At 41.7% G+C, this 14,297-nt stretch overlaps 1 protein-coding gene across 1 annotated transcript in view; it reads right to left on the minus strand.

Annotated features, from left to right (window-relative positions):
- Positions 1–13,623, minus strand: part of LOC119372156 (protein disulfide-isomerase TMX3) — a 41,029-nt gene extending 27,406 nt beyond the window's left edge. Inside the window, exons 1-7 of the mRNA XM_037642619.2 lie at positions 13,483–13,623; positions 13,332–13,389; positions 13,059–13,098; positions 12,804–12,967; positions 7,151–7,231; positions 5,188–5,305; positions 3,891–4,044 (exon numbers count right to left, since the gene is read on the minus strand). Of these exons, the coding sequence (XP_037498547.1) occupies positions 3,891–4,044; positions 5,188–5,305; positions 7,151–7,231; positions 12,804–12,967; positions 13,059–13,098; positions 13,332–13,389; positions 13,483–13,519 (652 nt within the window). The 5' untranslated portion in view covers positions 13,520–13,623. The remainder of the gene's footprint in view (positions 1–3,890; positions 4,045–5,187; positions 5,306–7,150; positions 7,232–12,803; positions 12,968–13,058; positions 13,099–13,331; positions 13,390–13,482) is intronic.
- Positions 13,624–14,297: the final 674 nt, after the last annotated feature.

Consider the following 14,297-nt stretch of genomic DNA (forward strand, 5'->3'; position numbering starts at 1 on the left):
AGCGTCAGCCTGTGCGGTTCTTATACCCGAAATACAGGAAAAGAGAATGTACAAATTATCGCACAAATCTTCATCCACGACAGCAGAATTGGTGGCTATCTTTGAAGCAGTTAAGCTTATCTGCGAGAATTCTGAGCCACGAAAGTGGGTGATATGCACGGATAGCAAACCTGCCCTTCAGCTAATCAGAAATGCGAGATCACTTTACAAAAATGGTGAAATAGCACAATGTATTGCAGAAACGGTGGAATATGCCTCAGCGCAGGGTCACAACATCGTATTCCAATGGATACCCAGTCACATTGGAATAAAGGGAAATGAGGAGGCTGACAGCCTCGCGAAGAAAGCATTGAACGAAGGACGGGATTGTGCAATCCCTGTGTCTGGGGCGGATATTCGACATTTTATAACGCAAGGAGCTAACCATTGTTCGATGGAGAAGTGGTTTGATAGCCCTAAATCAAAGGAATCAGTACTTTATGAAGTTGATCCACACAGAAAATTTTTCATAGCGACAGATCTCCCACGACACTTAGAGACTTTAATCCACAGACTTCGATTGGAAGTAGCCTACACAAACAGTTTCCTGCACAAGATACATCGATCCAACTCCCCGGAATGCCATTGTGGTCAAGCAGAAGAAAATGTTCGCCATATTCTTTTGGAGTGCGTTAAATACGCGAATGAAAGAGAAAAATTAAAGAAAAAATTAGCAAGTTTGGACAGACGGCCCCTCACATTAAAGAAATTACTTGGACCATGGCCTGAGATGCATCTTCAGAAAAAGGCGAACATCTTCCTGACAGATTTTTTAGTGGAGACCGGACTGGATAAGCGCCTGTGATAGACAGCCAGGGATTGATTTATATGAAAGGTGTTAGTGCATATTCTGATAGTAGAAAAGGAAGGTGTGCGGGTGAACAGTTTATGACAGTGTGAACTGCTGCAAGCAAACTGTGTCTTGGTATGATATTTGAAGTGATTTCAGTGTGCGGATTGTTCATGTTTAGGTATCGTTTAGTATTATTCTTTTATTTTCGCTGCATAACTTCGTGATATGGAGTAGCCGAGGCAATATGGACCTCAACCTCTCCACAGCAAAACAGTTAGAACAGAACAGAACAGAGAAAATGTGACCCTCGATAAGTGCCCTCACGGCTCTCTGACGAATTTCAAGGGATGGACATCTTGTGATCAAAAGGGGGAAGAAGGTGGGCAAGCCTCTTTTGTTCTTTTTTTTTCTCTTCTGTAGGACCATTCCGCCATTTTATATTGTGTATTCAACAGGTTTGCATTTTGAATGCATCAACAAAAGAAGTATGAGCCAGCGACACAGCTTATTATGGTCACCAAATGTCAGTGAGATTAATCAATTCACAGTTCCCTGCCGTCAAAATGAGCGCGAAATGTGTGCCGGCAATTACAATCATTTAGACCCAATAGCAGCACCTCTCCCTGTGTGCCTGTGGCAGCAGAATATAATTGCGATGCCACTTCTCAATCATTTTGCTTGCCTTTTTTGCTTGCAGTATCGCATAGCAAAATATGGCACTTCGTGGTAGAAATAGACGGATAACAACATTTCCCCTTCATGAACCTTCCTCAGTCTTGTGGGCTTCTGAAAACCTAGTTTGCCATATTCAGCAGCGGTCAACAACATACTGTGCAACTACAATTATACAACTTCGGAGAGACCCACACAATACTGTCATATACTAATTGGGGCGTCATATAATAGAAAAACTAAGAATTTAGGCAGTGACACTCGGTCTTGCCCAAAGATTGTGTACAGATCACATGAACAAGCCTGCAGCACGAACATGCACTGCTCCAAGGAAGGCAGATTAAGTTGTTTTTAAAAAATCACAGCCACGCATTTAATTGAAGGAGGTGTGAGCTAATCTTTATTCTCACCTTTAAAAAAAGATTGAATCTAACCCGCATCTTTCCGTCCGATAAAATGAGTAAAAAAATTGCCTGTGCAGCAAAATCAAGTACCAAAACGAAACCATGTTGGCAACAGCCTACCTTCAGACGCGCAGATAGTGTCATTTCCATCATAAAGTGACGACGAAGTGCATTTTTTTGCAAGTTCGTGTGGGTTCATTTTGTGTGTGACTGCGACCTGTATGCATCGTATCTGTTCCCAATGAAGCGCGAGTGGCGACATGGCACAGTCATTATGAAAGCTCACATGAAGGGAAAGTTATTTTGCCCGCTGAAGATAGCTGTATCCTATCCTGTCATTTTTGCATGCTCGAGGCTTGTGATACTGAGTAGTGCAAACAAAGGGAGGAGATCTTCAGCTGCATATCGACCAAGAAAAGTTTTTACAGACCGAAAACAGGAAGATATCCGGAGCTCAAAGACTAGCTTGCTGACAATCACAAGCAACTCCACGTAGATCGAGCTTGTTTAGGTAACATGAAGACACATGTAGACGAGGCGTATCCAGAAGTGATCTTAAATCCACAAAAACTGGATCACTGAAGGAAATAAATTGGCAGGAAAATAAATTTCCCATTCTACAAAGCCACAATGTAGCCTCTCTCTTATAATCATCAACATAGGGGCATGTCCATTTTATATTAAAAAGGTGGTATCATTGCATTCAGGTGAATTTTTATTTTGAACCATGTGCATGTTAGATTTGAGTGAATAGTTTTTTTTATTGGACCGTACCGGAGAGGAGGCGTACGAGGCAGAATCGACGCAAAATTGCGCCGTATAATTAGTTTTTAGTACATTATTTCTGTGGGGGTTTTACCAGGACCAAACCAATTTGTCGCAAAAGGCGGGTCATCGTAAAACTGAAAGATGAATAATCGAATTTCTACAGTAACTGGCACACTGACGATTCAGTTGGTCTGCTTGATGAGAACAAGAAATGGCTTTCTTCATAAGAGCATTTCTGAAAACAGAGCTGATACAGCTATCTATATACAAAAAAAATCTGCAGCCATTCTTCTTGATGGCGGGGAGGGGGGTGGGGAGCCTAAAAATGGGAAAAGAGACATTTATTATAGCGGAAAAGTTGAGAGGTCAGCAAGAATCAATGTTTTGGCCTGCTACTCAGCATTGGGGAAGGGATGGAAAAGAGAGGAGGAGAAAAGGTGTTGATTATGAGGATAAGGGTGGCGATGAAATGAAAGCTTGAATGCCCAAAGACTCTTCACAGTGTCTTGTCCAGTCCAGTCTCGTGTAAAATTTGTTGAGAGCTTTGAGAATATCCAGCTGATGATGAGGATCAGAAAGGTAGTACAGGAGTGTAAATAAGTGAACTTTAATGATGATCACAAACTTACTTGCACCAACACGGCATTAAAATGAAGGAGTAAAATGTGATTAATCATGAAGAATTCCCCCGCTAAGAGGACAGAAAATGTTACCTGACAAGTTCAACATAACTGCATTAAGGAGCATTAGTTTCACTATGCAGATTGTACTTTCTCTTCTTTTAACAACTTCTTTAGATCAGCAGGTAATTTACAGCCAGAAATACTAATAAATGTAAAAAATTATTAGCAAAAACAGTCGAAGATCGAACATGGCTACCAGCAATGCCTCTACTTTCCACACCTCTGATGCTGCCCCCATGAACAGTCATAGACAGCAGCCACATAAACTATCTGTACTAGGTCCTGTGCAGCCTTTCCCAAATGCTGAGAGTCACTGCATGTGTTTCCGAGCATGTCAAGGGACACATATAGAATTCAGTCCCAAGGAATTAAGAAGGGTACAGCTTCTTACACGCTCCATTTCAGGTGAGCCATGCACACTATAGTGCTATAAAAGCACCACAAAACAAGGATCATAGCTAGATCTGGTTATTTAGAGCAAGGTTTCATAGCTTATTACAATGATACCAAGATTTCACATTAAGCACTCACCATCGTATAAAAAGGCAGTATTGTCCTTGACAACGTAAACAGCAGGTGTTGCTGGTGGAGTCATGTTTTCCCCCAGCTGACTAATACAAGACGACGGTACTGTAAAAAAGTAATTGACTGGCTGGAACTCTTCTGCCATTTTCGTAAAGTTTTCCTGAAATACAATGGAGAATTGTCACATTTAGAATTGTCCTTCCACCCCACAAGCCACACGAAACAATTCTGTTCTTGTGCTTCCCTCTCCCTGCAAGTTGTTGCCAATTTGCATGTAACCTTTTCAGGGTCAATGACGTACATGTACGTCCCCCATGAATACCTTCAAAATGGCCAAATACATATATGTATGTCATCGTCTGTATGTATAAAAAGCGCGCCTTTTCCAATAATTTCTCTTGCTTGGCATGTGCTGCCACCCTGCGGGTTTTTTTCTTCAGTGCACTCAGCTGCGCAGTTCGCTTATGCTATGGAAGTGTGTACCAGTTGCTCTGCTGCAAGTGAGTTGAGTGGCATACTCTGGTGCACTTATTTTTGTACGTCTGTGAATTATGTTTATTACAACGTATCATTTTTTAAAAGCCGTATAAGCTTTTTTTTAGAATTTCTCTTAGTTGTTACTAATGAATAATAATATCTGGGGTTTTAACATCCCAAAACTGCGATATGATTATGAGGGACGCTGTAGTGGAGGGCTCCGGAAATTTCAACCACCTGGGGTTCTTTAACGTGCACCTAAATCTCAGTACACGGGCCTCGAACATTTTCGCCTCCATCCAAAATGCAGCCGCCGTGGCCAGGATTCAACCCCGCGGCCTTCGGGTCAGCAGTCGAGCGCCATGCCCACTAGACCATTGCTATTCAATAATAAACCACGTGTGTGTAACAACATGAAAAATTTCTTATGTCACTTTATTGTCACCCTAAAAAAGATGCGACAATTTTTTTTTTTTTCAAACTAGATTCGCCCGAAAAATTTTAATCAGCAATGAAAAAAATCGACCCTGGGGGGTCGCATTTCGTGAAAAAATTTTATGCTCAAAGGGTTAACACAACTCCACTTTGGACTGGAACGCATAAAATTAACACAGTTAATAATTATTTGACATCTTATCAGGAATAACATAACTCTAAAACTAAAAACAGATTTAAAACATGCAGTACAAATCCCACATGCTTGTCCACGACACCTGGCACTTTCTACTTATAAAAACATACCATGAATAACGGAGGTTATTTTGCTTTCAGTTTTAGTAAACTCTTTGACTAAATTCAATCGATGAGTTCAAGAACAGCAACGTACCTTTAGCGCGTTGGTTTCACCACTTCCTTTTTCTCCATCACTGTAGATAAAGAAAACCTTGTGCCGATCCCGCATTGCCTTCAAGTCATCACAGGTTGTCAAGGCATGAACCGGTGGCCTGAGCAACAAAGCAATCAAACAAGAATTAACTTGAAGTGCCCCCCCCCCCCCCCCAACTCAGAAATTTACAATCTTCACCTATGGATCAGATGTAGAAAGCTAGCGTGCTGAACATATTTCCCAGCAAAATGTTGTAGACAAAAAGCAAGTGCTAGAGCAGCACTTGCTGTTCATGCTAGAGCAGCAGTTATTACACAAGCTTTAGTAATACTCAGTCATTAGGAATTGTTCTTGCTCCTCGAATATAGGTGTCACGTGGTGCAATTTCTACCACAATTGAGCCTGGTCATGATTGGCTCATTTGGCAAGATGCACAAGGGAGCTAATCGTGGTTGAAAAATCCGATCCCAATCGGAGGTTTATTGTGATCAAAAGTGCCTGTGTGTGTGTGTAATTCACAGGCACGTAGCCAGGATTTTTTTCGGGGGGGGGGGGGGGGGGGGGCAGGCCTAATTGTTCGAAAGACAGTCTTTCCATGGCAAAAACAAAAAAAAAGTTGCCAGGAAATATAGAGGGCTGGAAAAATTTCGGGGGGGGCCCAGGCCCCCCGGGCCCCCCCCTTGCCTACGTGCCTGGTAATTCATGCAAGTAGTGCAAATAAACATATTGTTCAGCCCCCTAACTCCCATTTTTTTAATATTTTAACAGGAAGAATAAGGCCAGTCTTCCACAATAGTAATGCTCATACTTATGCATGTCATAGCAAAAATACGGCTAAAAATAATAATCTTGACACAGAGTGTGCTACCTTCATATAGGCGCCATAATTTTTGTACAAAAACATTTCTAAAAAAAAAAAAAGATAAATCCTACTTGGCTTCACTGCTCTGGTATAAGATTGTCACATCACAATAAGCCGTCATTGCCAAACGCTAAGATAGATATTAAACCTGTTTAGTTCTTAAACTGTAACATAATCAGTAAGATTCGAACATTAAAAAAAAAGAAAACTCTTGAGCTAATATGCTATGCCAGTCAGATGCGCCCGATCCAGCCATTCACCGCCCTCTCCTCTCCTCCTTTCTTACTCTCCCCAGTCAGCTAGCCTTCGCACCTGCTTTGTGTTCATGGGGGAGAGTACCCTTTAAGTGGCACCTCCAGATGGAGGTCAGATTAGATCATTTTTCGTTCAGCTGTGTTCATATCCATAGGGCGGCGTCTTGCTTCCCTCACGATCACTATGTTGGATGTCATGCTGGCTCTCCAAGAGACTCAGTATTCTGAGATGGCGTGTCTTTGTTCGTGGGCTATGCGGGCTACCAACGGGGATGCTGCTGCATGCGCTGGCTTTAAGATGTGCCACACGAGCACTGTGACGCGGCAGCAGCGTTGCTTCTAGCCACAAAGGAAGGAGTATGAAGGGGCAAATCTGACAGTCGCATTATATAGGAGAGGGATGGTGCATCTACCACATCTCCACAGGAACGCGCTCAGACGCCACGTTTAGGTGGCATTGCACCATGACAACTCCCTGAACTAAGGCGGACCAACGATTCCCATTAAAGAGAGAGTGTTTGCACTGGCACTGAAAAAAAAATAGAGGAAGCAGTGGCTAGACAAAAATGACGACCACAAAGGAAGCATAGGAATTGACAGTGACAACTGATCTAGTTAAGTGCCAAGTGGTCATTACTAGTACTAATAAGGCTGCTATGGGGGGTTAGTTGGTATGACTTCATCTTATAACATGCTGCCAGGTATTAACAAAGTCCAAGGGAGCCTTGTCTGTCTCTTTTGTTCCCTTGGTCTTTGTCAACACCTCGCAGCACATTAAAAGATCAAGATGAGGTCATTAGAAATACATTAAGTAACATACAAATACAAGAAAAACAGAAAAACTTACCCATCCATTCTGCGTCCGAACTCAGCAAGCTCCTCCCTGTTTCGATCTCCCTTGTATTCAACAGTCTTGTCCCCTTTGATACTGAAAAGAAAATAGCAGAAGAAATGCCCAAGAAAGCTCAGTACACACAAAAGTGTAATTGCAGTATTTCAAAAAGCTGAACTTAAAATGTATGAAATCGAAACACTTATTGAAGTGGCAGAACTTGTCAGTGAAGACACAACATTCAAATAGAGCTGTTGCACTACAAAGCTGTGCGATTATGAAATTAAGTTTAATTAAAAATTTTAAAGAATACATATTCTAGCTTCAGCTTTTAAGTATGTCACTCAACAAAGACCTTGATCCTACGAAATTGCTGAAGATCATGCATCATCTCACCTTCATGCTATTTAGTGGAGTGAGCTACTGAAGTGACTACATTAGTTAAAAAGCCCAAGTTGTACGTGCCCTCACAGGTTGTATTACTTTCACTAAAGACAAGCTCAAGTTGTTCCAGCAAACCACACTCAGCAAATCCAATTGAAGTTAAAAAGATACATAGTTAAGCTTGGTACATGTCGATTTAATTTTACTTACACTCTTTTTGCTAACTTAAGTTCAAGAATGTTTGAAACTTGTACGTGCATTGAGGAAAAGCTTAACAATATGCATCGAACAACTTGTCAGTTAATTTAACAAATTAAGCAGGCAGAACTAAAATATGTGTCAGAGACACAAGATTGCTAGAACAAATATTTCTGGGGATATATTTCCATGTGCGTAAAAGGTAAAACCATAATGCAATAAAATTTTCAGATAAGAACAACATCTACGAAAGGTATGTGTACATACCTGGTAAATAAATTTTATTGCCAACTTTTAGCCAAAACTTCAGTGAAAGTCTACAATGTGCCACAAGATTTTTGTAAGCAAAAACTGTTGTCCAACGAAGTGCAGCACATTGCCACAGAGTCATTCTGGTCTCTTTGCAAAGCAAGTATTCATAAGAGTTTCTTCTATTGCAAATGCAAGAATTATAAGGTCGGTTCCTGTGTTCCCACTTTTTAGTGCGAAATGACACCACAAGAAAGGAGACAGGACAAAGCGCTTTGTCCTGTCTTCTTTCTTGTGGTGTTGTTTTGTGCTAAAAAAGCACTATGGATTCACACTAACTACTCCGACAACGCATTGTATTCCTGTGTTCCCTTTTGACGGCCCATAACTACACAAGGCCTCATCAGTGCCAAGATTAAAAAAACAAAAAAAAAACAGGTCTCCATCAAAAGAGCAGCTCAAGATGTTCAGGTTTTTGTTTCCTTTTCTAGGCATGACACATATTTTAATGATCACACTAAAAACAACAACAAAAAATTTGACACAAATGCACTGGATGTAATCTCCTTTATTTATTGTCCTGCACAGTGTACTTTCTTCACATAAACTTTTTTTTAAATGCGAAGCATTTCTTAGCGAACTTCTGCGACTTTGAGTCTGTCTGTCTGTCTGTCTGTCTGTCTGTCTGTCTGTCTGTCTGTCTGTCTATCTATCTATCTATCTATCTATCTATCTATCTATCTATCTGTCTGTCTGTCTGTCTGTCTGTCTGTCTGTCTGTCTGTCTGTCTGTCTGTCTGTCTGTCTGTCTGTCTGTCTGTCTGTCTGTCTGTCTGTCTGTCTGTCTGTCTGTCTGTCTGTCTGTCTGTCTGTCTGTCTGTCTGTCTGTCTGTCTGTCTGTCTGTCTGTCTGTCTGTCTGTCTGTCTGTCTGTCTGTCTGTCTGTCTGTCTGTCTGTCTGTCTGTCTGTCTGTCTGTCTGTCTGTCTGTCTGTCTGTCTGTCTGTCTGTCTGTCTGTCTGTCTGTCTGTCTGTCTGTCTGTCTGTCTGTCTGTCTGTCTGTCTGTCTGTCTGTCTGTCTGTCTGTCTGTCTGTCTGTCTGTCTGTCTGTCTGTCTGTCTGTCTGTCTGTCTGTCTGTCTGTCTGTCTGTCTGTCTGTCTGTCTGTCTGTCTGTCTGTCTGTCTGTCTGTCTGTCTGTCTGTCTGTCTGTCTGTCTGTCTGTCTGTCTGTCTGTCTGTCTGTCTGTCTGTCTGTCTGTCTGTCTGTCTGTCTGTCTGTCTGTCTGTCTGTCTGTCTGTCTGTCTGTCTGTCTGTCTGTCTGTCTGTCTGTCTGTCTGTCTGTCTGTCTGTCTGTCTGTCTGTCTGTCTGTCTGTCTGTCTGTCTGTCTGTCTGTCTGTCTGTCTGTCTGTCTGTCTGTCTGTCTGTCTGTCTGTCTGTCTGTCTGTCTGTCTGTCTGTCTGTCTGTCTGTCTGTCTGTCTGTCTGTCTGTCTGTCTGTCTGTCTGTCTGTCTGTCTATCTATCTATCTATCTATCTATCTATCTATCTATCTATCTATCTATCTATCTATCTATCTATCTATCTATCTATCTATCTATCTATCTATCTATCTATCTATCTATCTATCTATCTATCTATCTATCTATCTATCTATCTATCTATCTATCTATCTATCTATCTATCTATCTATCTATCTATCTATCTATCTATCTATCTATCTATCTATCTATCTATCTATCTATCTATCTATCTATCTATCTATCTATCTATCTATCTATCTATCTATCTATCTATCTATCTATCTATCTATCTATCTATCTATCTATCTATCTATCTATCTATCTATCTATCTATCTATCTATCTATCTATCTATCTATCTATCTATCTATCTATCTATCTATCTATCTATCTATCTATCTATCTATCTATCTATCTATCTATCTATCTATCTATCTATCTATCTATCTATCTATCTATCTATCTATCTATCTATCTATCTATCTATCTATCTATCTATCTATCTATCTATCTATCTATCTATCTATCTATCTATCTATCTATCTATCTATCTATCTATCTATCTATCTATCTATCTATCTATCTAGCCGCCTACGACTTTGGGCTCTCCTGGCCGTTTCGTTAATCGGATGTATCCCAAAATTGGTGTGTCATAACATGGCCTTATTACGAACATAAATGACAGGTCATATCATGAAAATGATGACACGCATGTCATGAACAGCATGATTTACATTTCACGGCCTTTGGGCTCCCTGGCCGTTCCGTTAATCGGATGTATACCAAAATTGGTGTGTCATAACATGGCCTTATCACGAACACAAATGACAGGTCATATCATGAAAATCATGACACGCATGCCATGAACAGCATGATTTACATTCCACGGCCTTTGGGCTCTTGCGGCCATTCCGTTAATTTCATATATACCAAAATTGGTACGGCGTGACAAGAGTTCATGACGAACATAATGGCAGGTCCTAACATGCAAATCATGACGCGCATGTCATGTGCAGCATGATTTACATGACATGGTCTCGGGGCGCTCGCGGCCGTTTAAATGAAGGGATGCATACGAAAACTGGTATGACGAGACATTTCTGTATGACAAACATAACTGACACGTGGTAACATGAAAATCATGATAAGCATGTCATGTATGACATGATTTACATGCCACGCTCATGGCGCACTCGCGGCCGTTTCGCTAGATTGATATACACCAAAATTGGTATTGTGCGATGTGACTTTATGAAGAACATGAATAACAGGTGGTAGCACGAAAACCATGACATCCATGACATGTATGTCATGATTTACATGCCACGCTCATGGTGCATTCGCGTCCGTTTCGCTTGCGTGATATACACCAATATTGGTGTTACGCGACACGACTGTATGACGAACGTAAGTGAGACGTGGTAACATGAAAATCATGACATGCAAGTCATGTACGACCTGATTTACATGCCACGCTCATGATGCGCTAGCGGCAGTTTCAGTAGATTGATATACACCAAAATTGGTATTGCGCGATGTGACTGTATGGATAACATGAATGACAGTTGGTAAGATGAAAACCATGACATGCATGTCATGTATGTCATGATTTAATTGCCACGCTCATGATGCATTCGCGGCCGCTTCGCTAGCTCGATGTACACCAAGATTGGTATTGCGCGAAGCGACTGCACGACGAAGGTAAATGAGACGTGGTAAGATGAAAATCATGACATGCATGACATGATTTACATGTCATGCTCATGACGCACTCGTGCCGTTTCGCTTGCTTGACATACACCAAAATTGGTATTGCGCGACACGACTGCATGACGAACGTAAATGAGAGGTGGTAACATGTAAATCATGACATGCAGGTTATGTATGTCATGATTTAAATGCCGCGCTCATTGTGCATTCCCGGCCGTTTCGCTAGCTTGGTATACACCAAAATTGGTATTGCGCGACGCCACTGTATGACGAACGTAAATGAAAGGTGGTAACATGATAATCATGACATGCATGAAATGTACGACATGATTTACATGCCATGCTCATGGCGCACTCGTGGCCGTTTCGCTAGATTGATATGCACCAATATTGGTATTGCGTGATGTGACTGTATGAAGAACATGAATAACAGGTGGTAACATGAAAACTATGACATGCATGCCATGTATGTCATGACTTACATGCCACGCTCATGGTGCATTCGCGGCCGTTTCGATAGCTTGATATACACCAAAACTGGTATTGCGCGACGTGACTGTATGATGAATATTAGTGACAGGTGGTAACATGAAATACCATAATATTTATGTCATGTATGGCATGATTTACATGCTCTACTCATGGTACACTCGCGGCCATTTCGCTCCTTTGATATACACCAAAATTGGTATTGCGCGATGTGAGTGTATGACGAACATAAATGAGAGGTCTTAACATGCGAATCATTTTATGCATGTCATGTACGGTATGATTTACATGCCACTGTCATGGTGCGCTTCCGGCCATTTTGTTAACGTGATATATACCAAAATTGGTATGGCATGACACGAGTGCGTGATGAACATAAACGACAGGTCATGCATTTATATTCCAGAATATGCGTTTCATTGGCACGGTGTACACTACATTGTGCATGCATGCGTGCATGGCAAACATGCGATATATGGTGGACTAGATGCCATGGCATGAATGATTTCATTTGGCTCAAAGACAAACAAGGCGATGTATGCACCTCTTTGCTGGCTGCTTCGCATTACATCGATTCCCACAGTGCGTGGGATCTGCCGAATTTTTTTTAAACAACAAGTCTGTTGCTCAAAGCACAAACTGGAGCGACTGCAACGAGTCAACCGGCACCATTATTGCAAAAAATTTGCATGGCCAGAACTTGAAAATTTGGTTTAGGCGCGCTTCTGGCTTTACAACTATAGTTCACATCACACACTTGTAAGGCCATAAGAGCAGTTACTGAAAGCAGTTCAGAGATGAACACATGCATACAGAACATTCCTATATATATATATATAGGAATGCAGTTCACACACTGCGCATGTGTGCTTGCATGCGACTGAGTTCCAAAAGATACGTAGTGAGAACGTCAAGCAAATGCCAGTACATCACCTCGAAGATCGCCAAGACCGCAGGTTTCACGACAACACTTATGAGTGAATTACATAGATCTGCTTTTTTTTTTAAGCAAAACTAATTGAATGAACGAGCAGTAAGCGCTCAGCCAATCACAGCTGCTCGGCCTCAGCTCTAAAACGCGCTTTTAATAGTAAAATACGACATAACGAAAGGAACTCACAAGAGCACGGTGGGAAAACCTTTGACGCTGTACTCCATGGCCACAGAGGTAAACCGCGTGCAGTCTACGCGGCTGACACGAATGTCCGTATCTGCAAGGCTTTGAGCAACCTGGCTCCAGATAGGTTCCAGCATTTTGCAGTGACCACACCATGGTGCATAAAACTGTGCGGCGAGACGAAAAGTCAGCAACAACAACACACATGCCAGTTGTAAACAAACATCGGTCAACTACTCCGAGAAAAACGAAAATTACCTTGACAAGCCACGAGCCTTCGTGTCGCACGTCGAGAAACCTGATGAAACAAACCGCACATAATATAATTAGTAGATTTTTTTCCCATTGCCGCCTCAAGGCGAGCGTCCGACAAGGAAAAACGGGCCCAAAAAATGTAGAAATACGAGCACTTTCCGTGAACGACTTGTAACAGTAACTGACGAACAATTAACACGAAACACATTTCATGCATTCGCTACGTTTCCCGCCAACAACCGAAACAAGATGCATAAGGAAAAGAGGTTCACTTGCCTGTCACTCAACTCTAAAACTTTGCTCCCATAGGCGACCGGCACACAGAGCAGCACGCCTACGAGAAGAAATAATTTAGAAAACATCTACAAGGCACCGTCGCGCTAAATTAACAAGCTAACATTGTACTACGTGACCGTTGCCTACTTACCAATTATTAGCGACACAAGTAACTCAGAATGATACATTATTATCTTAACATTAAGCACCACAAATGAACGTAGCCTTCACCGGACAGCGGCCATTGCAACCGTGTGATAGCAAACAACGGCGTGCTCGACATGGCTCGACTCATGGTTGCTCGACTTCCCCGTGAGTTCAGATAGTGCGCGTCAGATGGCCCTACGAGTGCAAGGACAAAATAGGCGCCAAGAATTGAATTTTCTGTCTGCTGTATGCACAAGTGAAACACTTCCCATAAAGCTACCATTGGCATAGCCAGGGGTGGTTGGAGTGGTTCAAACCCTTTCCCCCGAAATTTTTCAATTTTGCATGTGTGTGGACCCTTTGGGATGTGAAACCCCAACAATTATTATAATTGAACCCACCCCCCCAAAAAAAATTCGGGTACGTTACAGCAGGACTGTAAGGTTATGCTTCATTTTCATTCTTTTCCCATTAAACACAGTAACGATGAGCGCTTTGTAAAGGCATTCATCACGCCAGTGGGCCATCCTATCATTGAACAGGATATGTTACAGTTATACCACACTATAGATAGAGGCTTGCACACTGAGAGGGAGGACCAGAACAATAGCGTAGAAGTTATTTTCGTGAAAAAAAAAAATTTTTCGTTCACCAGAAAAGCATATATACAAGTTTCGGCGGCAAAAAAACGCTCGTCCGTCAATTTCGCTATTTCAGAATTTTGAGCACACCTAGGGATAAAAACTGTGCACTTCTTAGTCACACTATTTATTCCCCTCAAAGAACAAGGGAAATAAAATCTTATGAGTCTGTTATTTT

This window comes from Rhipicephalus sanguineus, chromosome 1, assembly GCF_013339695.2.
Source record: "Rhipicephalus sanguineus isolate Rsan-2018 chromosome 1, BIME_Rsan_1.4, whole genome shotgun sequence".
Taxonomy (NCBI): domain Eukaryota; kingdom Metazoa; phylum Arthropoda; class Arachnida; order Ixodida; family Ixodidae; genus Rhipicephalus; species Rhipicephalus sanguineus.